The sequence below is a fragment of the Aegilops tauschii genome, chromosome 6 (assembly GCF_002575655.3).
Source record: "Aegilops tauschii subsp. strangulata cultivar AL8/78 chromosome 6, Aet v6.0, whole genome shotgun sequence".
NCBI lineage: Eukaryota > Viridiplantae > Streptophyta > Magnoliopsida > Poales > Poaceae > Aegilops > Aegilops tauschii.
In genome coordinates this window covers 479,750,036-479,775,081 of record NC_053040.3, presented here as the reverse complement: position 1 = coordinate 479,775,081, position 25,046 = coordinate 479,750,036, and the positions used below count along the sequence as shown (strand labels likewise).

General features: G+C 43.2%; 1 protein-coding gene across 1 annotated transcript; it reads right to left on the bottom strand.

Annotated features, from left to right (window-relative positions):
• Nucleotides 1-1,186: 1,186 nt before the first annotated feature.
• Nucleotides 1,187-3,286, bottom strand: LOC109780504 (bidirectional sugar transporter SWEET13). Its single transcript, XM_020339087.4, has 5 exons — nucleotides 2,992-3,286; nucleotides 2,564-2,600; nucleotides 2,102-2,474; nucleotides 1,889-2,008; nucleotides 1,187-1,785 (listed from the first exon to the last, which is right to left on the bottom strand). The coding sequence occupies exons 1-5, from the start codon at nucleotides 3,041-3,043 to the stop codon at nucleotides 1,510-1,512; spliced, it is 858 nt and encodes a 285-aa protein (XP_020194676.1). The 5' UTR covers nucleotides 3,044-3,286; the 3' UTR covers nucleotides 1,187-1,509.
• Between the last annotated feature and the right edge of the window lie 21,760 nt (nucleotides 3,287-25,046).

The window sequence follows — 25,046 nt, the reverse complement described above, 5'->3', positions numbered from 1 at the left end:
ATCATGTTCTGCTTGTCCTTGGAAAAATATACTTCTAATACTTGGCACTGACATACTACGCCCACTGTAACAGCTCCATCAACTACGGCCAAAGGGAACTCGTGGTAAAACATTTGCCGAGTGCCTTGTGGGCCGAGTGTTTTTATTATGCGGAGTACCTTGTGTGTGCCGAGTGAATTATTTAAGGTGCTCGGTGTATTGGGTTGTATGCCGAGTCCCGTATATATATCAAGTGTTTTCTAGGTGTATTTGGCATACTGAGCTGTATGACGAGCACCCCGTGAAATAACACTCGACATGGGCATGTGCAGTTTTTGTGTACGCTCGACAGATGTAGTTTTTCCTGCAGTGCACATAGAGCAAATTCCTCCCAGGAAACTCCGGATGGGTTACAATACTCCCACCTGCACTCCACACTTAAAATCTATGAAGCCCCCTAGATTTGGAGCCTCCTGGTGCAACAAGGGCTGTTGGGGTCACTGGGCCCTGCCTGTAATGATGTGTGTCGTTGTTTGTGGTTCATGCTTGTTTTTCATTTATTTTTTCTTTTCTTTAATTCATTTTCTATCTTTTCACATTTAACTCATGAATGCTTATTGACAACTGTGAACATTTAAAAATTCTGAACGTATTTACAAATCATTAAACATTTTTAAATCAATCAACATATTTTTAACTCTTGAATATTTTCAATGTTTCGGAACATTTTTTAAAGTTTGTAAACTTTTTTAAATACTTTTGTGAATATTTTCTGAAATCCATGAATATTTTAGAAATTCCCAAATATTTTTCAAAAAATCATGTGTTTTTAGTGTGTGACATTTTAGAAAAATCTAAGATTTTTCAAAAATCTGTAAACATCTTTTGATTTAACTAAAGATTTCATAAAAAAAATAGCCAGATTTTTATAAGATAGAAGTAGAGTGGGTGAAAAAAATGCTAAGCAGGCGAGTGGAGCAAGGAGCCGAGATGAGCGAGCGAGAGATTTGTGGGCCAACTCATGTGAACGTATAGCAACAATTCCATGGTTTCAGCATGAATATGAGCTCTCAAGGAATTCACGCACCGACCAGCGGCTCACACCAAAGCCGAAATGTGCAAGGACTAAGGACACTAGAACCCCGCACCGAATAACTCCAATCTCCTCTCAAAACAAATGTCGTCTCTATTAGCACACCAGATATACTATAAATGAAAAAAAACCCACCATAACATATTTAAAACCCTGTCGGCGCAAATAAAACCAAAACGAAACAACGGATCGCAATAACCTCTAATCATCGCAATAACCTCTAATCATCATGGGCGCGGTGAAAGCCGAGTTTTTTTTTATGGTTGGTGAAAGCAGAGTTAGCAGCTATTAAATGGCTTATGCCTCATACAATCAACATGTTGATCTAACAGAAAAGAAGCATCATGCATGCCCTGCAGGCGTGACCCTCCAAAAAAGCTGCACGAATATTAAAGCTTGCACGAACTCATGCATGAGGCAAGCCTGCATGCGTGAATTTACACAACATCGACAGAGCGGGCAGAGTCCAGCGCCATCACTTGTTGCCCCGGCGCCGCCGGGACGGCTTTGACCATCTCGGTGACCGGGCGAACCACGGCGCCAGAGCTCTTTTCGCTCTTGCCAACGTTGATCACCACCACGTGCTCCTCCGCCGACATCTTCAGCCCCTCTTTCCCCTCCTTCAGATCGCTCACCACCGGCGTCGCGTTCATGTAGAACATGTAGAGGACCATCTGGATCATCCCGAAGGTGAAGCCAAGGATGTTTGGGAGCTGCAAACAAAAAGTTAATTGCCACTCGTCAGTGCTCATGCTTGCGAATAGAATGCGTATCGATCGGCAAATTAATAGAAGGGCTGGATGATGTTTAAATTACCGCCACGTATTTGTCCTTGATGAGCAGGCCGTAGAGAAACCAGACGACGGCGCTGAGGGTGAGCGTGAGGGAGAGGGAGAAGGGCATGTACTCCACACTCTTGGTCTTGATGACTCGTCCCTGGGGAAAGGAACACATCAAGTCAGTTGACACATGTACAAGAGGGCACGTCATGAGCTGAAGTATGAGGTTTGTCGGTCAAAAAGGGCTCACGATGATGCTGAGTGGGGCAACGAAGACGCAGACGGAGAAGCCGACGCAGATCCAGCCGAGCGAGATGACGCGTGTCTCGCCGTGGAAGGCGAAGAGGGTGAGGAGGAGGATGAGCCCGAAGCCGGCGACGTTGAGGAGGACGACGATCTTGGCTGTGAAAATCTTGGCCTTCCTGGGGGCGTAGACGAGGTACATGACGATGTAGACTGTCTCGATGACGCAGCCGGCAGCATTGATGCTGATGAGGAGGCCCTCACCGGTCTTGACAAGTGCGTAGAAGATCCACAGCATCGCGCTGAACAGGGCCACGACGTAGGGCACCGACTGGAACCCCTCCGTGGATTTGCTCTTGAAGATCCGGTAGAATGTTGGTCTGATAAATTTATTATGTGCAGATAAGTTATGGGAGGACATATTGACATGATCAATCAAATGAAGAAGAAAACAGAGACTGTCGCTTACATGGGGGCCAGGAGGCTTGTGAAAGAGATGATGTTGCCTGCACGGCACAAAGTTAGCAAAGTAGCAAAGTTAGCGATGAGTTGTGATAATTGCAGGACACACTTACATCTTTCTTTTATACGCTTTATCCTTTGAGAAAAAACATATGCAATTTGCTTTGTTGTTGTTTCTTTATGGGTTCATGGTGCACCGAGCTAGATGTCACTAGAGCTAGTACTAGGCTACATCAATTCATCAATCAACCAGTGGCAAGTGGCAAGCAAAAATAAGATATATAGATCGATGTTGCAAAAGGCCGATCTTTAATGACACAAAGTAGTCTACTAGTACTGCACTAGCAAATAGCTCTTGTAAACAAGAAACTAACATAATACATGGGGTAATTCGAGGAAATAATCTTTTGTATACGTGATGAGAATAGTATATACCTAGGAGGCCGAAGGCGAATGCCCAAGGGTGCTCTAGGGATAGGCCAGCCATCGTGATACAAAGATATATAGAGGGATATGAGATGGATGCAACCTTGGTATAACAGTGGGGCGAGAGATTATTTTTGCTCTTGTCTCACTCTCTCTCTCTCTCTCTAACCCTAGACTCCTGGCGGGGAGAAGGGAGAGGTTTGGAGAGGAGCTCTCTGTGTTCGTTGAACCTCTTCGCCTGAATTGTAAGGTTGCTAACGGGGTGCTTTATATAGGCAGGAAGATTGCATTACTGCATTGGTATCTGCAAGCTCTCCGATCACACATATGCCACACAAAATTAAAGTTTGGCTTTCTAGATTTTTTTCCAGCAATGCATAATTGATCTTATCTGATGTGCTATGTTTGATAGAGATAGTGATGGAAAATTTAAAAGGTGTCGCTTTGGTGCACACTTTCGCTTTAGTGTGCATAATGCATCCGCTCCTGAATTGTTGTACACTCAGATTTTTTTTTGGAGAAGTTTACCGCCTGTTCCTTAAAAACAAATGAGGCCAAACCTCTCGACGGCGTTGAGATCGCCCTGAAGATGTCCACCAGCGACCACCAAGCTCCAATACAAGACCTTCCATCCTCTTGAAGGCGCTGGAGGAGGCGCCACCAAGCTGATGGAGAGGCCGGAGAACAAAAAGGAACGACGAGATTGACGTCACCGTCCGGCCAATCTCGCACACCCACACCCGACCCCGTCGCTCCAAGGAGACGCCAGGAAGACACGTCCCCCAACTCCATAGCACCGCCAGAAGCACTGCTGTGGAGGAACCAATTGAGGAAGATTTATCTGACGCTGCTCCGCCGCCACCACCTGGACGAAGCCACCTGAAAACCTAACCCTACAACTATCTACAAACTGGGAAAGGACTGGGGTCCCCCCTCCCATCATCGGAGCGACTGAAGGAGGGGCGGGGAACCCGCAGCCTCGCCGGTGGTCGACGCTGGGATCTGGTTGCCTTTCCTCTTCGCTTGGGAAGGGGAATGAAAAGGAACCGCTCTGTTTGGATGGGTTACAGTTTCTTTTGAAATGGATGGGTTACAATATCGCATCTTGTACACTCAGAATTGTGTTGCACTATGTCATTCTTCCAGTCTTCCAGACATTCCTACTGATAGGACTCTTCAGACCATTAGTTGTTCATTGAATTTACTGAATGAAATGTCTTACATGAATAAATAATTAAGTTTATATATTATATCTCTTTTCTCTGCCCGTGTTCAGACATAAACATGGTCCAGTCTATGCCCGCACAAGTTTCTATTTGAAGTGAATAATCAACAGCTCATGTGGACAACAAACTTTAAATTTTTCAAGCGTCTATTTACGCATATATTTTTACCAAGGTTCCCACAGCAACGCGCGGGGCATCATCTCTACTCCTAATGAAGCAGTTGGTAGTCTCGCTTCCAGGTTTTTTTCGTCCCACCTCCCATAGTTTTTTTTGGTACCTCCTCCCACCTTCGCTGGTTTTTTTCGTAGATTTTTTCGTCCCCTCCCCCCACTTCATCAGTTTATTTTCGCGTCACCCTCTCACACAATGAAAGAAATCTGAATAGATCAGAACTTTCCATACTGGCGCAACTTATTTAGTAATGTAGAATCAATCACGAACAATCTTTAAAGATCAAATCTAAATTAATTAACCTTACCTTAAGTCATTCAATCACATTAATTAAAAAACAAATAATTGATTTTCAGAAAAATCGCTCAATCACATTAACCTTACTTTAACTCACGGATGGTAATCAATCTCCAAACAAAGGAAACAATACATGGAGGGAGCAGTAAATAAACTCCCTTTCTTATGACATGTATATGATCTTCCCTTCCCTCTCCGTTGTCGAGCGTTCTTGATTCTCGAGGCCGATGCTTGGGCTGCGTCACTGGGTCGCGACGGTGCCAGAGGACGAGGACGGCAAGGTCGGGTGCCGCAGCACCGCGTTGGCCGCGGCCGGTGAAGGGGGCGAAGAAGGGCGGCTTCCCTGGCCCTGGCCGTGGCCGTGGCCCTGGGAGTTGGTGCGGTGGAAGCGGCACTTGAAGGACCCGGCGTGGGTGGTCGGCGAGCAGATGTACTTGGAAGCGGGCCCATGGCCCGCGCCGGACGGCACCGACGCCGACCCGGGCCACCTCCTCCGCGTATTCTTGGAGCTGTGGCTGGCCGATTTACAGGAAATTAATTCCCTTAGTTGTGGTGGCAAATATAATACACATAATTCATATTGTTATGCACTAGCGTGTGTGTGTGAAATAGATGGATTATGGTCTCGTACCCAATAAGATGGATATATGTGTGTGTGTTAGAGAGAGAGAGAGAGAGAGAGAGAGAGGGAGATGGGGAGAGAGAGTGAGGAAGAGGGAGGGAGAGAGTCTGTATGTGAGGATTTGATGGTAAAACAGGTCGCCAATGTCACTTGATATGTATGAGAATATTAATATTGAACTCTTAAAGTTAATGTGGTCCCGTTGCAACGCACGGGCATTCTTCTACTCTAGTTAATTTAACAGCTTTGTCATATTAAAATGTAAGCAAAGAATTACTAAACGAATGTATCGACATAATTGTACTTTTAGTAATGAATGCACTAATATAATGTTCATCATCCAACGGACGTGGTATAACTTTAAAGAAGTATATGTCATTGCACATACAGTCAAATAGTGTTAGTCAGCTTAACCTCATACAAAGATAATCCAATCATGTATTAGTTTGTGTGAGTATCATAATACTTAAATTTAGTTCCTAACAAATGATTCCATCAATGCCTTAATCTTCAAATCCATAAAAAACATGCAGTTTAACTTTCCAACCGAATTGGCTCGCAGAGCCCACTTTTACTATTACAACATACTTTGTTGTACAATTTATATAAAATAGTAATGAAGTGTTTTAGCTTGTATATATAAGGTTGGGATGTGTTAGAATGCAATAACATTTTGTTAGATTACAATTTGCTGTTTGAGATCAAGATTTTAGGTATTCTTGCTTGAGTAATTAGTTGTTTATGACCTACAATATATGTTTGATAAAGGGGCTTTCTGACTCATAATGTCGCACCAATGGAATACAATCAAAACAAGTTCACATCCAGCCTCTATCCGACTAAGATACACACAGAACCACACACACTCTACACAACGCCGACAAAAAAACAATGTCGTCTGAGACTACAACGCCTAAAGCGAGGGGATGGAGAAAATCCTCACACCGTACCAGCAGCCAATGTTGGGTAAAGACATCTGTGTCCTCCTCTTCCAACCATGTACACATGACTGTACACAATTTTTTGTGATCACTGCAGAATAGACAACGAATGGAGCCTGTGGGTACACTTCTAATAACCTGCAGCAAAGGGAAATATTACCAACAACTATATATGTTGTTTTATTAGATTATAAAAGAAAGTTAGCACACTATATATAATTTTCTTCTCAGTTTACTTCTATTATGAGCTTAGTGGTCCTTTGGCGCTGATACGGGAGACCAGACAAGTGCTTTGAGTCCGACGCCGCGATCAATTCATGGAGGTGAGAGAAAAGAAATTTGAGATCATGCATGAACTCTTATTATGCATGCACCATGTAGATGCAATTAGAGGGAGGGTGGTGCATTTATTGCTTCGAGAGTCAGAACATGTGGACCAAATTTCATTGGGCAATTTATAACCCACAAAAACTATCTACATTGGTTCCTCAGAATTTGGAGACGAGCTCTTTAAACAAGAAGAAAGATATTACAATTAGAAAGGAAATGTCAAGAATCATTGTTTCTCTTTTAATCCCAAGTATCTACAAGAAAACACACATCTATGGTAATTATGCCTGCTTTAATTTCACATTTCCCATTTTTTTTTTAGATTTGCACGTCACGACTCACAACAAATATATGCTTCAAATGATGCAAAAATAATGACAGCATTTGTTTACAGAAAAAATAGTCCAAAACAATTCCATGGAGGAAAAAATTTATTGTAATGATCTAATGAAGTAACATATGCTTTAGTGTCTTGCACATTTACATTTACTTTGTACGTCGGGAAAAGCATGATGCAATATTTATTGTACAACACAAATTTTGTAATTGTTTTAAATTTTCAGGTTGTTGTACTGCAAAGTTTATTAATATTTTCAATTTACAATATATTTCTTGAATTGGTGCGTATTGTGTTTTGCCAGTATTAGGGATAATTAGAGGTGATATCCTAACATTTTTTTCCATGATTAGTTGATCCTCACTATTCCTTTTTATTTTTATATCAACATGCACATATATCACTCACCAAACATGCCACCTGGTCAAAAGCCCACCGTAAAATGCACGGGAAAAGGTTTTCCATTATATTACATTATTATGCTACTTTTATATTTAATAAGTATTTTTCATTTATACAATAATAAAAATATGATATAATATATATTCTCACTTTTAGTTTATATATTATTAATCCAAATATTCATCTTTCATACAAACAAATCACACTAAAATATAATGCAATAGATTCTAGCAGCAACCTGCGAAGTATTATATAGTTCCATATTTTTTGAATTAGTCTGGGGGGAGGGGCAGGGGAATTCCCACTTTTTGATAAAGGGCGCTTTTATTAACTCATAATGTAGTATCAAGTGGATACAAAGCATAATGAGCGACACCCGGCCTCTGCATAGCTAAGATGCACACAGCCTTAACGAAGAGTCTAGCAAAGTATGTATAAAAAAGGACAAGTTGGCAACAGTAAAGCCATATTAGTCCAAAACTATGCCAATGTTGACGGAGGAGGTGGACCGATCCGGAGATTATGTTGCCACCCATGTTGGGTAAAAACCTCCCTGGCCACCCGCTCCAACCGCATACACACCGCCTTGAACAACGATTGATACTCCGTTCGCTGTAGCGTAGACCACATACCAAGCCAGTGCGTACAACGGTAAATAACCTGCATAGAAGGAGAGGTTTTGCTATTAAAAACACAATCGTTTCGACATAGCCAAAGCGGCCATAATAAGGCAGACGCTCCCACCCGTATTAGCGTACTAAAAGTATTTGGTATTCCATCAAGCCAGTGACCATATATATTGGCAACACTTGTTGGTGGATACAAATTGGACGCTATTTGGATGACTGACCATATAGAACGCGCGAACTTGCACTGAAAGAAGAGGTGTTTAATTGTCTCGTCATGAGTACAAAAGCTACACTTCTTACTTCCTTGCCAGTTGCGACGAGCGAGGTTGTCTTTTGTTAGCACAACTCCTCTCCGACCATATATCTCAGTTCAAAAGAAATTGAGCGGATTTATGTTGGAAATCACGTCAAAACCATGATCCAAACCTGAACAACCCGAGGGGTAATAAATCCTGACGAGGCAAGAAACAGATAACAAGAAGTACAAGTTACAACACAGAGCAAGGATCAACCGCCTAAACATTAGGTGAACCTAGGAGGTTGTGATGCAGCACAAGTCAAGAGATATAACAACATACATGGAGCATTAGCAGTAGAGAGGGGCTATCGAAGGAGCACATCATACGAGGATACAACAGAGAGCAAACTTAAAAAATGCGCCCGTGGAAGCATCATCAAGGCAGCACCAGAACAAATGGCAGGGGTAGACGACGGGTGGCCAAAATAAGGAGTTAAGCCATTACCAACCCCATGCCATCCAACACTCCAGAAGGGTGGTCATTTCCCAGGACGGAGTAAAATGGTCACAAGAAATGATTTGGCTCAAGGAGCATGCACTAAGGGGAAGCACGATTTCACCGTCGGAAGGGTTTTTGCCCACCATTGGTAGATGATTTACTAGTGGCGGGAACGTGTTTGTGCCGGCTAATGGTAATTTTGGCACATTGCGAATCTAAGCTCATGTTACTAGTGGCAGGCGCAAACCGCCTCCCACCATTGGTAAGTAAATACCATTGGCGGGCATGACTTTGCACCTGTCACTGCTAAATGGTCAGATTGCCGGTGGCATGCGCAACTGCCTGCCCGCCACTAGTAAGGCCCCACCTATAGCAGGTCCCAGTAGTGGATGCGGGGAGACACATTGGGGCGCTTCTGCCAACAGACTACCAGGTGGTCGACGGGGTCGAGACCATGGCATGGAGGTGCAACTGCCGCGAGGAGTGGCGCTAGAAGTCGCCGTATTGTATCTGAGGGAGAGGCAAGGTGTCGCTCTCCGCTATGCAAGAGAGCTTCCACATCCGGCAAGCGAGGTCCACCACCACCACTATCAGCCGTGCAGCGGTGAAGAGGTTGGGGGATTTTTGGGCGGCGGCGGCGGGTTGTTGTGTTCGCTCGAGCAGCTCTCACAGAGCGACGCAGGTAAAGCGAGTTCTTTTTAATACTTGGTATTAATGTGTTGCCTAGTTTCAGCGAAATCTCGGTCGGTTGAGACTTGGTTATATCTCGCTCAGTGCTATATACATGAGATCTTAAATAAAGATCTGTGTGATTTTCCCTTTCTAGTTTCTCAGTCGACTGAGATCTAGCCACAACATCTGAAATGCAGCTCTGAAATCAAATTTTACGAACTTCCAGTGATACACTTTTCCAGCCGACGGTCAACATTAAAAGTACATCTCACCTCTAGGCATGTTAGATGGTGCAGCTAAAAATAACTCAAAAGCCATACCCGTGGTGCTGTTTCGTTGAGAATTGGTTTCGGATGTAGAGTATGTAAAGTAGATCAATAAGCATAGCACGATTATTCAGATGTGAATTCCGCAAAATGAAAAAGATTTTTCATATATGGAAACCTTGCATGCTCACACTTTGGTGTTGACATGGTGATTCCTGCAAGCAAAAAAAAAAGAACAAAAGAAAAAAAAGGGGAAGAAGCTAGCATCTATCCAGAATCTTGATAGAGGTTCTTTAGACAATATTTTGCGTTTGACAATATGGACCCATGATTGGAATTGGACGCACATGAAAGCTCTTGATTGACAATTGGTCGGATAGAAAAGAATGGATGCCGTTCCTCACTCTTTTGGAAAGCCGGCAAAGATGTCAGCAGGTCCAATGAAATTTAATCACCTTTTGTGGCCTTTGTCACAGATTTACACGATCACAAAGCGCGTGATTTTCTTTCTTTATTTTTGCAGGAATAAGTGCATGATTTTCAGGGTGAGGTTCCTTCCCCCCGTGATTCCTCAAAAATTAAAGCGTGTGTTCCATATGATTCATGGTCAATATAGTTTCTCCTTTTCTTTTTGATAGTAGTCAATATAGTTTCTTCATCTAGTAAATCCATCAGGGTCACAGCCCATGTAACGTAGGTATAGAGATGTTCTTCGATTCGTTCTAACCCTAAATCCAGCTGTAAAGAAAGATTCCACCATTGCATCTTCGGTCCTGCATCCGATGCTCCAGTATATTCTTCCGTTTAGTATGGAACTTTTTTCGATAAAGCATGCTTTATTACCTAAAAGGTTTAATCATTACACCCGGCCTCTGCATAAATGATGCACATAGCCATAATCAATCTAAGTTCCAAAGAAATGTAAAAAGATGGAATACAAGTAATCATATGGAGATTGTACAACGCCTAAGACGTAGGAGGACCGATCTGAAGATTATGCAGCCATCGATGTCGGGTAAAAGTATTCCTCACCGTGGCCTTCAAGCGTGTACACACCTCCGTAAATAGGTCTTGATTCTCCACACGTTGTAGAGACGACCATAAATGGAGCATACCAGTGCATCTGTAGATAACCTGCATAAGAGAAGTACTTTTATCGTTAAATACCTTATCATTTCTACATAGCCAAAGCGACCAAATAACGGCAAGCACTCCCACCTTGAAGAATTCTGTACTTGTATTCTATCACATGTAACCAGTTGTTGAATATATTAGCAACACTACATGGAGGATAATCAGAAGCTACTTGGATGACTAACCGTATAGAACGAGCCAATTTGCATTGGAAAAACTAATATTTTTATTGTTTCATCGTGATGGCAAAACACACATTGCGTAATTTCATGTCAATTCCTCTTAATAAGGTTATCTTTGGTAAGAATGGCTCCTCGACGGAGATACCACGCAATGATTTTATTCTTAAGCGGTATCTTCATCTTCCAAATCTTTTAGTTATTATCAACTGACACCTCTGTCTGAATCAGAGCACTATACATAGTCCAACGTGAATTTACCACTCACTTGTAGACTTGGGAGATTATTTTGCGGAGGTACCAAAAGGTACACAAAAGTACCATTAACATGTCCCTGGAACACAAGGATATGATAAGTATTTCAGACCACTACTGCTTAACATTAAAATTATCTGCCATCCTGCTGAAGGCAGTACGCATGCTGGAAAATTGCCACGGCCATTCAAATTTAACTAGAGAGAAAAAATTGTAACTGTTAGCCTGTTGGGCTTGTGGAGCCGGGACAGTGACCGGCTTAGCGTGCCCGACGGCTTATGCTCTGCCAGTTTGCGACGTGGATGGCGTGCTAACCATCGTGCAGGTGGACAGAGAAACCCGCGGATCTTCTACAGGAGTAGGCCTTGGCTCATTACGCAATTTGTCGAAGATGACCATCACCGTCCTCCATGCCAACCAATTCTACTCATTTTTATGCGAGAGGGTGCAGGGAGCCACCAGACCATAACAAGAAAAAATAAGGAAAAAATATTGAAGCAAAGGTTTATGTCCATTGAATGATAAAGTTCCCTTTATCAAAAAAATGTCCATTGAATGATAGGTCATTTGTGTCTAACCATTTAAAGTGTATTACCCTTTCTTAACTAAAGCATGGGGAGGTGACCGCTTCTCACACTCTGGTTTAATAATTGCATTTTCTCTTTTCTTTTCATAATTTTGCTCGAGTTTTGTATTGTAAAGTTCTAACCTTGGGGAGGTTATTTTTCCATCCATAGTGTTTTGCTTAATGTTCTTTACCTTAAGGTTTTCATTCAATTGTGTGTCCAAAAATATTTTTATCCTCGAGCGACATTGACATGCCCAGTCCTTTGAACTGTTGCATTCCTTTCACCTAAATACAAAAGTTGTGAGTTCTAGTGGTGGCTTTGATTACCGTTAGAATGTTGTAGATGGTGTTGTTGATGAACCCTATGGCTTTGATTGATCTGGGATGCGCAACGAATAACGCCCGACAAAGTACCTGGTGCATCAAGTTTTTGCCATAACACTCTCAAACTTTTACAATGCCCAACATTGGTAAGAAAAATACACCATGCAAATTTCATCCCCTCCGAAGCTCATTTACACGCTATTTCTTACCGATGAGCGTTTTTCCATTTTTAGTGGCCATAAAATCATCTAATGCCTCGAAAATAGCATACCCAAATGAGAAGTGTCCATATTTGAACTTGTGTCTTTGGATGGTGTGTGTTAATCATAGAAAAGTTTAAACGGGAAATGTTCTAGAAAGCTAATGGAAAAACTTGGGTTTACAAAGCTAAGGTTCACGGTGGCGGGCATTATTATCTCCCAGCCACAGCTAAAGTTTGCGGTGGCGGGCTTTTAGCATAGCCCGCCACAAGGACAACCTGAAACTGTTACTCCCCTAAGTCGGTCTTCTGAATTTCAAATCGCCTCTCGCATCTTTCCCTCTCCTCTCGCCCGCTCCAGATCCACCGCAATCGCCCACTGCCGCCACGTGTCGCCGTAGTTGCCAGCCCCACTTCCTCGCCTCAGTTGCCGCTATTGCGCACTGTCGTCACCAGCACCGTCCCCGTCCTCCTCATATGTCGCCCCCACCGACGCCCATGCATGCCGTCGTAGTTGCCCCCGGTGGCATTCCGGTGTGCCGGCCCCTTCCCACTGTCACCTCCGTCGCAACCTCGCCTCCTCCAGCACCGTCGCAAGCTCTCCTCCTTTGTGTCGTCTGTGCGTGATCTCCCAAGGTATTTCCACTCATTTCAAATCCACATATACCACTTTATTGGAGAGGGTTGTAACGTGTTCGATGAAATGCACACAAAGAAGTTAGATGTTGTCAGACATACCAAACTTTTGTGGGTTGATTTGCAGGAAATTATATGAGTGCCAATGTTTTGAGGAAACATGGATTTTGTTTCCATTTCTGGCACTTAATATGCCCTAATTTAGCAAAGGTCATGCCGAAATTTTCGGTTGATATTTAGTTTTTTATGTTTTTTCGTAATTCTTTGTTACAAACTATGCAGCCACGTTGTGTTTGATTTGCATAAATTAGTATGAGTGCCAATGTTTAGACAAAACGTTGATTCGTTTCCGTGTCGTTAAATTTTTGGAACTCAATATGGACTAATTTTAGCAAAAGTCATGCTAAAATTTCCCATCAACATTTCTTTTCTTTGTTTCCATCGTAACTCTTTGTGATAGTATTGTAGTTGGATGATTGGATCCCCACGCCAAAACATCATCTCAAGAGGAACCCAACTACGTCTATCCTGAGGTCGAGATGGGTGCCCCTGACATAGAGATGGGCAAGGACCAATAGGAAGAAGTGACCACCATGTGAGAGGAAACGGGCCACACAGGTGCGACATCATCTAGCACTGCCACCACAAACAAGAGCAAGTGAAAGCCTAGGAATCCAAACACGCTTCATTAAAAGTATCATTTCAATCACTGAATGAGCCCGGGAGGCGAGCCCGTCAGCCCAGCTCACATAGCAAGAACGTATAGCAAAATGCTAGGTTCCATCTTGCGAAATAATGTCCTGATCTGTTGCAAGGATTTGGACGCGCTCCTCAAGATTCTCCCCATGGCTTTAGGTATGACAACTCTCTTACCCAGGCATTCAGCGAGGGCCTCGGGGTTAACAGGTTGCTCATGACTGGGCATGCGTTGGGCGTGGGAAAGACCTTGTGGGCCGAGGTCTATCCCCAAACCAAAGAACTTAAACAAGTCTGAAGGAAAAACAGGGTTGATGAAAAGATCGAAGCCAAAGTGCAAGCATGATTAGGACCCGCGTTAGATGCAACAGCTCAGAAGAAGATAGCTGAATTGTCTCCGCACAGCATGTCGAGTTCTACCCAACAACATTTTTCTAGTAGCACCTAGCAGCAACGATCAGCGCACTTTGTTTCATGCTGGCTACAAGCCAACATGGGCGGCGTGATGACAATGATTGCCAAGGGGCAAATCATCCAATTTACTGATGGTACTAGAATGATGCACAGGGTCATCCTGCCACTTAACATGACGAGTGTGCAGGTGTTGGAGGTAACGACGGGCTATGAATCATGGTTTTTGCCTCATCCCCGTGAAGAGGAAATCACTACGTTAGGAGAAGTGACCCAGGGCCACATGCTTAAGTGGCCCTTGAGTGATATAGAGGAGATTCCGTGCAGATTGTCAACTAATGACAGTGATCTGGCCTTCGTGAACCTTGACCCCCTTTTCAACCTTGTCGGCACCGCAGACATAGTCCAAGATATTCTGCCACCAACGGAGAAGGATGTACCTACGAATTCCAGACCGTCCAAAGACAAAGCACCGGTGCCCACTGTCAGCCCCGAAGGGCACAAATGGAATACGTGTAAGCCCGGTCAACCGATGCTATCAGACTCTACGTTGAAGACCCTCTCGATTGAACTTCTTCTTCTGCATGATGACGTGTTATATAAATCAAAAGAAGGTCAACAAAGTCACGCGGCCAAAGTTATAATTTTGTCGTGGAGTTTCCAGTCGATAAAATTCATCTGCCTTTAATGATGTGATCCATGCAAATATTCTCTACATCATCACAGTCTCCCCGGAGTTAATAAGGCTTTGGGTACTTCATTGAGCTTCAGAACCCCAGCTACAACATATGAAAAAGTAGTCGTTGTGCATGCAAACCTGACATGTTCCTCCTCAAAACCTAGATTTTTCCTCGAAGATGATTCGGTATCTAAGCAGTCTATGTGATGACTTCTTGAAAAGATTCTGCAATTTCTACCACATCCTCTAGGGGTGATTTCACGAAGCCACGTCAAGTTTCATGTTGTCTCGCTTCGTTCCAAATTTTCAGAATTAGGAAGTCGTACCAAGCTCCATGTTGGTACCCAAGTCTCGGCCCTAGTGTTTTTCCACTCCATTTATTTAATGGTATAAGGGCTCTATCACACACACAAAAAAATTGAATTTTTTTGAATTTTTTAGTATTTCTTTTGAATTTTTTTTCTGACCGGGTGCAGATGAGCCTAGGCACCGAATTCGACTTTCACTAAACATAGTCTAAATACCATCTATAAGGTTTTTTTAACCCATTTCTGACCATTATTTCATGTACCTATAGTTAAAAATTTAATTATATTCATAAGATGTGTAGGAATTCATTTAATGTAATAAATATAGAAGATGATATTGGAGTTGCATGTTGCGGATGTCGTCGATGATCACAAGATCAAGATGGACGCAATGCGTTTGAAGATTAGAAAGATTAAAAAATATGCCATTCATACCGGGGCTTGGTATCATTATGCCGTTGGATCAATTGTTACCTTGGTTGTGATTATGATCGCATTTGTTGTTGCATTGAAAGGTTTTACATAGTTTCAATGTATGGTTTAATTAGATGCTCTGGAGAGCTATATGTTGTTCAATGAGAACTATGTATGTACTTTGGTTTTAATGATGATGAACTTCTATTAATTTGGTCACTTATCAATCCATGTGAATCTGTAATGGTTTTTGACACACATAATTATATATAATGGACGCAGATGAACCGGCAATGGATGTACGGTGACAGACACACCTCCGATACATTAAGGGCCTGCATAATTTTCTCGAAGTGGCTGAGGCAAACAAGCAGAATGGTTTTATGTGTTGTCCATGCCCTAATTGTGGGAATACGAAGTCTTACTCTAACCGAAAATCCTTCACACCCACCTGCTTTATAAGGGTTTCATGCCACACTATAATGTTTGGACGAAGCACGGAGAAATAGGGGTTATGATGGAAGACAACGAAGAAGAAGAGGACGATGACAACTACGTGCCCCCTGAATATGGTAATGCTGCAACGGGGGAAGCTGCTGAAGATCAAGAGGAACAAGACGATGTGCCCGATGATGATGATCTCCGCCGGGTCATTTTTGATGCAAGGACACAGTGCGAAAGTCAAAAGGAGAAGCTGAAGTTCGATCGCATGTTAGAGGATCACAAAAAAGGGTTGTACCCCAATTGCGAAGATGGCAACACAAAGCTCGGTACCATACTGGAATTGCTGCAGTGGAAGGCAGAGAATGCTATGCCTGACAAAGGATTTGAGAAGCTACTGAAAATATTGAAGAAGAAGCTTCCAAAGGATAACGAATTACCCGACAGTATGTACGCAGCAAACAAGGTCGTATGCCCTCTAGGATTGGAGGTGCAGAAGATACATGCATGCCCTAATTACTGCATCCTCTACCGCAGTGCGTACGAGGATTTGAACGCATGCCCAGTATGCGGTGCATTGCGGTATAAGATCAGACGAGATGACCCTGGTGATGTTGACGGCGAGCCCCCCAGGAAGAGGGTTCCTGCGAAGGTGATGTGATATGCTCCTATAATACCACGGTTGAAACGTCTGTTCAGAAACGAAGAGCATGCCAAGTTGATGTGATGGCACAGAGAGGACCGTAAGAAAGACAGGAAGTTGAGAGCACCCACTGACGGGTCGCAGTGGAGAAAAATCGAGAGAAAGTACTGGGCTGAGTTTGCAGGTGACCCATGGAACATATGGTTTGGTTTAAGCGCAGATGGCATTAATCCTTTCGGGGAGCAGAGCAGCAATCACAGCACCTGGCCCGTGACTCTATGTATGTATAACCTTCCTCCTTGGATGTGCATGAAGCGGAAGTTCATTATGATGCCAGTTCTCATCCAAGGCCCTAAGCAACCCGGCAACGACATTGATGTGTACCTAAGGCCATTAGTTGAAGAACTTTTACAGCTATGGAATGGAAACGGTGTATGTGTGTGGGATGAGCACAAACAGGAGGAATTTAACCTGCACGCGTTGCTGTTTGTAACCATCAACGATTGGCCCGCTCTCAGTAACCTTTCAGGACAGACAAACAAGGGATACCACGCATGCACGCACTGTTTAGCTGACACCAAAAGTATATATACCTGGACAAATGCAGGAAGAATGTGTACCTAGGCCATCGTCGATTTCTTCCGACCAACCATCAATGTCGAAAGAAAGGCAAGCATTTCAAAGGCGAGGCAGATCACCGGAACAAGCCCGCCATGCGTACCGGTGATCACGTACTTGCTATGGTCAATGATTTACACGTAATCTTTGGAAAGGGTCCCGGCGGACTATCTGTTCCGAATGACGCTGAGGGACGCGCACCCATGTGGAAGAAGAAAACTATATTTTGGGACCTACCCTACTGGAAAGACCTAGAGGTCCGCTCTTCAATCGACACGATGCACGTGACGAAGAACCTCTGCGTGATCCTGCTAGGCTTCTTGGGCGTGTATGGGAAGACAAAGGATACACCGAGGCACGGGAGGACCTGCAACGTTTGCACGAAAAAGACGGCATGACTCCAAAGCAGTATGAAGGTCCTGCCAGCTGCGCTCTTACCAAAGAAGAGAAGGAAATCTTCTTTGAATGCCTGCTCAGTATGAAGGTCCCATCTGGCTTCTCGTCGAATATAAAGGGAATAATAAATATGTCAGAGAAAAAGTTCCAAAACCTAAAGTCTCATGACTGCCATGTGATTATGACGCAACTGCTTCCGGTTGCATTGAGGGGGCTTCTACCGGAAAACGTCCGATTAGCCATTGTGAGGCTATGTGCATTCCTCAATGCAATCTCTCAGAAGGTGATCGATCCAGAAATCATACCAAGGCTAAGGAGTGATGTGGCGCAATGTCTTGTCAGTTTCGAGCTGGTGTTCCCACCATCCTTCTTCAATATCATGACGCACGTCCTAGTTCATCTAGTCGACGAGATTGTCATTCTGGGCCCCGTATTTATACACAATATGTTCCCCTTTGAGAGGTTCATGGGAGTCCTAAAGAAATATGTACGTAACCGCGCTAGGCCAGAAGGAAGCATCTCCATGGGCCATCAAACAGAGGATGTCATTGGATTTTGTGTTGACTTCATTCCTGGCCTTAAGAAGATAGGTCTCCCTAAATCGCGGTATGAGGGGAGACTGACTGGAAAAGGCACGCTTGGAGGGGACTCAATAATATGCAGGGACGGGCATTCTTGGTCTCAAGCACACTACATGGTTCTACAGAACTCTACCTTGGTGACCCCATATGTCGATGAACACAAGAACAGTCTGCACTCCAAACACCCGGAGCAGTGTGACGACTGGATTACATGTGAATACATCAGGACTTTCAGCAGTTTGTTGGAAACACACCTCAGAGGTGACAACACTGTTTGTGATGAGCTGTACTCGTTGTCCAGGGGACCATCTTTGACTGTATTGACTTACAAAGGATACGAGATAAATGGGAATACATTTTACACGATCGCCCAAGATCGAAAGAGCACCAACCAAAACAGCGGTGTCCGCTTTGATGCAGCAACCAAGAGGGGAAAGGACACATATTATGGTTACGTAGTGGACATATGGGAACTTGACTACGGACATGATTTTAAGGTCCCTTTGTTTAAGTGCAAATGGGTCAATCTGTCAACAGGCGGGGTACAGGTAGACCCACAAGCGATGAAAAAGTGAAGACTTTCTTTCCACAACTATTATGATGATGCCTTTGATCTAGAATATCACTGTAGTTACATGTGAAGAAATAAAATGCCTTTTGTAACAGATGAGTTTTTGTGTGAAACCCTGATACTACGAAAGAGATTGTCCATTTTGTACACGAAGTGCATCCATTTTTTGCCGTAACCCTCTCAACTTTTTAGCACATGCTATGTGGGTGAAATGATGATACCATGCCAACTTTCAACCTTTTCAGAGTTCATTTGAAATGCTTTTGAATTTCAGGGTCTTATAGCTCAAAAAATCAGTAAATGCATGAAAAATAACAAATGAAGTCAGAAAGGGTTGAAAATTGATGATGTGGCTTTGAATGGTGCAATGCTCAAAATAAAAGAGTGGCGCAATGCTCACCTGCACGTTGCTTAGCTTCAGGCCTTGAGGAAATAGTGTAGACTGCACGGAGCTATGTGTAGTTTTCGTCCGAAACCCTGATAGCTCCGTGCAGTCTACACCACTTCCTCAAGGCCTAAAGCTAAGCAACGTGCAGGTGAGCATTGCGCCTCTCCTTCATATCGTCTCTGCACTCAGGGCTTATAAACCGCTGCGAGTGCCTCTCGCATGGCGAGGTGGGACTAAAAAACAGCTGCAGAAGGAATCAACTAAAAAGCTTTTATAAACCTCTAGTATTATTGAAACTAAAATTATATAAAATTTATGCAACTAAAATTATCAAAGTATTTTTGTTCAAAACATTAAAAGCAAAAAATAATTTTCATAAAATCAATAAAAAAAGCAAAAAAGAAAAGAAAATAAATAAGTAGAAACAAAATAAACTTTAATGAAACTCTAATAGAAAAAAGAATAAAATAAATAAGTAGAAACAAAATGAAATAAATAAGTAGACAAAATAAAATAAATAAGTAGAAACAAAATAAACTAAAATAAATAAGTAGAAACAAAATAAAATAAAATAAAATAAAATAGCAACAGTAAGTATTTTGTTGTAAGTAGAAATAAAATAAAATAAATAAAGCAACAAGGAAAACAAAAAAAAGTCCCACCTACTGGGCCACCACGGCCTGAATACGACTAGAAACCCAATCATGGGGTAGGATTCAGGCCCGCAATAGGCCCAGTAGGCCCACAGGCACACAGTGTCAGGTTAGGCCCGAAAGCCTGCTATTGAGAGGAGCTCGAGAGGGTGGGCGCAGCAGCGCTTATAAACCACTCTCGGGCTCTCTCAGCTAGCGAGGTGGGACTAAACTTTTGACGCGGGCAGCACAAGGCCGTTGGTCCCGGTTGGTGGTGGCACCAACCGGGACTAAAGGGGTGCATTGGTCCCGGTTCGTGGCACCAACCGGGACCAATGCCCCCCTTTAGTCCCGGTTGGTGCCACCAACCGGGACCAAATGCCTCTGGTTTCCACCCTTTGGGCTGCTGAAAAGAGACCTTTGGTACCGGTTGGTGGCACCAACCGGGACTAAAGGGGTTGGTCCCGGTTGGTGCCACGAACCGGCACCAATGGCTTTGCTACATAAGCAAACACTTAGCGTTTTTCATTTTCATCTCTGCAGTTGCCCCGCCCCGACGACGCCGCCAGGCTGCCCGAGCTCTCGCCCCGTCGCCGCGCCCAGCCTCGTTGCCGCCCGCGCCCCGCGCCGTCACCACCCCGCAGCGCCCCGACGCCGTCGCCGCGCGCCACCCCGCGTCGTCACCGTCCCGACGCCGTCGCTGTCACCTCCCCGCGCCGCCCCGACACCGTCGCCGCCCCGAGTCGCCCCGACGCCATCGCCGCCCCGACGCCATCACCACCCCGCGCCGCCCCACGCCACCGCTGCCCCGACGCCGTTGTCGTGCCGCCCCACGGTCCGCCGGCCTTCCGATGTTTTTTTCATATATGTGATGATGTTGATATGATGTTTTTTTTCATATGATATTTTTTGTGCATATGATGTTTTTTTCATATCTGTATTAAATTTTTTTATTTAGGTTGTTAATTAGTAGATATCGATTTTAGGTTAGTGCATTTTAGGTTAGTGTAGAGGAAAAAGTAAAATAAGGAAAGGGAAGAAAAGAGGAAGAAGGAAGAAGGAAGAAGAAGAAGAAAAAGAAGGAGAGGAAGAAGAGGAGAAATAAATAAGAAGAGAAAAAAAAGGAAAAAAAATAGGAGAAGAAGAAAGGAATAGAGGAGAAGAAGAAAAAAAATAGAATTATTCTATTTTTTCTTCTTCTCCTCTTTTAATTCTATTTTTTATTCTTCTCCTCTTTTTATTCTATTTTTACTTCTTCTCCTCTATTCCTTTCTTCTTCTCCTCTTTTTTTTCTTCTTTTTTTTCTTCGATCTTCTCCTCTATTCCTTTCTTCTTCTCCTCTTTTTTCTTCTTCGATCGTTTTTCCTCTTCTTAAATGAGGGGGGGGGGGGTCGATATACCCCCTCCCCGACAAATTCGACATGAGGAGGGGGTCGCCGAGGGTTCGAGGGGCGAGGGTCGGTGATGTCTACTACGCAACCTTCTTCTTGTAGACGTTGTTGGGCCTCCAAGTGCAGAGGTTTGTAGGACAGTAGCAAATTTCCCTCAAGTGGATGACCTAAGGTTTATCAATCCCTGGGAGGTGTAGGTTGAAGATGGTCTCTCTCAAACAACCCTGCAACCAAATAACAAAGAGTCTCTTGTGTCCCCAACACACCCAACACAATGGTAAATTGTATAGGTGCACTAGTTCGGCGAAGAGATGGTGATACAAGTGCAATATGGATGGTAGATATGGGTATTTGTAATTTGAAAATATAAAAATATAAAAACAGCAAGGTAACTAATGATAAAAGTGAGCACAAACGGTATTGCAATGCGTTGAAACAAGGACTAGGGTTCATACTTTCACTAGTGCAAGTTCTCTCAACAATAATAACATAATTGGATCATATAACTATCCCTCAACATGCAACAAAGAGTCACTCCAAAGTCACTAATAGCAGAGAACAAACGAAGAGATTATGGTAGGGTACGAAACCACCTCAAAGTTATTCTTTCTGATCAATCTATTCAAGAGTCTGTAGTAAAATAACACGAAGCTATTCTTTCCGTTCGATCTATCATAGAGTTCGTACTAGAATAACACCTTAAGACACAAATCAACCAAAACCCTAATGTCACCTAGATACTCCAATGTCACCTCAAGTATCCGTGGGTATGATTATACGATATGCATCACACAATCTCAGATTCATCTATTCAACCAACACAAAGAACTTCAAAGAGTGCCCCAAAGTTTCTACCGGAGAGTCAAGACGAAAACGTGTGCCAACCCCTATGCATAAGTTCACAATGTTACGGAACCCGCAAGTTGATCACCAAAACATACATCAAGTAGATCACGTTAATATCCCATTGTCACCACAGATAAGCACATGCAAGACATACATCAAGTATTCTCAAATCCTTAAAGACTCAATCCGATAACATAACTTCAAACGGAAAACTCAATCCATTACAAGAGAGTAGAGGGGGAGAAACATCATAAGATCCAACTATAGCAAAGCTCGCGATACATCAAGATCGTGCCAAATCGAGAACACGAGAGAAAGGGAGATCAAACACATAGCTACTGGTACATACCCTCAGCCCGAGGGTGAACTACTACCTCCTCGTCATGGAGATCGCCGAGATGATGAAGATGGCCACCAGTGAGGGATCCCCCTCCGGCAGGGTGCCGGAACGGGTCTAGATTGGTTTTCGGTGGCTACAGAGGCTTGCGGCGGTGGAACTCCCGATCTAGGTTATGTTCTGGGGGTTTCTATATATATAAGAGGTTTTGGCGTCGGGAACAAGTCAGGGGGGTCTCTGAGACGGCCACGAGGTAGGGGGCGCGCCCAGGGGGGTAGGGCATGCCCCCCACCATCGTGGTTGCCTTGGGACTCTTCTGACCCATCTCCGGTGCTCCGTGGACTTCTTCTGGTCCAAAAATAATCTCCGTCAATTTTCAGGTCAATTGGACTCCGTTTGGTTTTCCTTTTCTGCGAAACTCACAAAAAGGAAAAACAAAAACTGGCACTGGGCTCTAGGTTAATAGGTTAGTCCCAAAAATCATATAAAATAGCATATAAATGCATATAAAACAATCTCAGATGGATAATATAATGGCATGAATACTTCATAAATTATAAATACGTTGGAGACGTATCAGTCGGGAACTAGGGTACAGGTTCGAGGGTCACCGAGGGTTCAAGGGTCGAGGGTTCGAGGGTCGTCAATCGGCCTAGGGATCGAGGGTCGAGGAACGCCGAGGGGTTGAGGATCGCCGAGGGTTCGTGGGTCGTCGATAGGCCTAGGGTTCGAGGGTCGAGGAACGCCGAGGGGTCGAGGGTCGCCGAGGGTTCGAGGGTCGAGGGTCGAGGCTGGCCGAGGGGTCGAGAGGTTGCCTAGCTGATGTCAAAGAATAGATTATAAACTTTCTTGAAAACTAACAAACAGTTCTCAGTTATCAAACAATTGCAATTCATCTTATTTTCAGGAAGGGTCTATGTAAGAGCTTTGATTTAGCAAATCCCACATACTCAACTATCATATAGTCTTCCATGATTGCTACCACTCAAAGCATATTTTTAGAACAAATAGCGTCCATCGAACACAGAGAACGATGGGGGCTTAATGTTTCGCCTCCCAACTTATTTATCATATAGATAATTGTCAACAATAATAATTCATGATCAAATATATTTGAATGGCCATATATGCTTAGATCTTTCTCCACCACATGATGCTTGCCAACTAAAAAGTAGGTTGGAATGAGAAGGAATACTACTGACTCTTGCATAAAAGTAAAAGATAGGCCCTTCGCAGAGGAAAGCAGGGATTTGCAGAGGTGCCAGAGCTCGAAGTTAAAACAGAGATGAAAATAATTTTGAGAGGTATGCTTTCATTGTCAACATAACGACCAAGAGTTCCCAATATCTTCCATACTAGATACATTATAGGCAGTTCCCAAACAGAAAGGTAAAGATTTTACTCCCCCTCCACCAACAATCACACTCCACGGCTTGTCCGAAACAACGGGTGTCGTCCAACTATCAACAATCCTGGGGGAGTTTGTTTAAATTATTTGTGAATTTGTTTTTGATCTTTTGATCATAGGACTGGGCATCCCAGTTACCAGCCATTTTCTCGTGAATGATGAGCGGAGTCCACTCATCGTGACAATAACCCACCTAGCATGGAAGATACTGACAGACCCTAGTCGCTACATGAGTGATTCGGGCATACAAAACAGATTATTATTTGAAGGTTTAGAGTTTGGCACATGCAAATTTACTTGGAACGGCAGGTATACCGCATATAGGTAGATATGGTGGACACTCATGGAAGGAACTTGGTTCAAGGATTTTGGATGCACAAGCAGTATTCCCGCTTAGTACAGATATTTTGGCTAGCAAAGGATTCTAAATAGCAAGCACCACATGTTAGAGGATCCATAACAATATAACTTCTATACAAATATACCCAAGCATAACTCATTATGTTGTCTTCCTTGTCCAACTTCAACTAATTTGTTCAAGTTTGAAAATAATTAATGGGGCTCACAATCATAGAAGATGTCCAAGATAGTATATTTATATCTGAAATGTCTCTTCCTTCAATATTCTTTCATGAATTGTTCAAGTGACCAATACAATGTTTGCTAACCTTCAATAAATTTACCACCTCTACTTCTTATATGTGAAGGCATTACTCCCCATGGTAAGGCATATGAAACATATATAATTTCAGATTTATGACATTCAACCATTTACTCATAGGATATAAGTGAAGCACACAAGTAAATGACAAACTACTCCAAAAAGATATAAGTGAAGATCAATGAGTAGTTAAATAATAATGTAGCTATGTGAAGACTCTCTCTCATTTAAGAATTTCAGATCTTGGTATTTCATTCATACAGAAAGCAAAGGAAAAGAAAATAAAATGACGCTCCAAGCAAAACACATATCATGTGGTGAATAAAAATATAGCTCCAAGTAAAGTTACCGATGAACGAAGACGAAAGAGGGGATGCCATCCGGGGCATCCCCAAGCTTAGGCTTTTGGTTGTCCTTGAATATTACCTTGGGGTGCCTTGGGCATCCCCAAGCTTAGGCTCTTGCCACTCCTTATTCCATAGTCCATCGAATCTTTACCCAAAACTTGAAAACTTCACAACACAAAACTTAACAGAAAACTCGTAAGCTCCGTTAGTATAAGAAAATAAATCACCACTTAGGTACTGTTGTGAACTCATTCTAAATTAATATTGGTGTAATATCTACTATATTCCAACTTATCTATGGTTCATACCCTCCGATACTACTCATAGATTCATCAAAATAAGCAAACAACACATAGAAAACAGAATCTGTC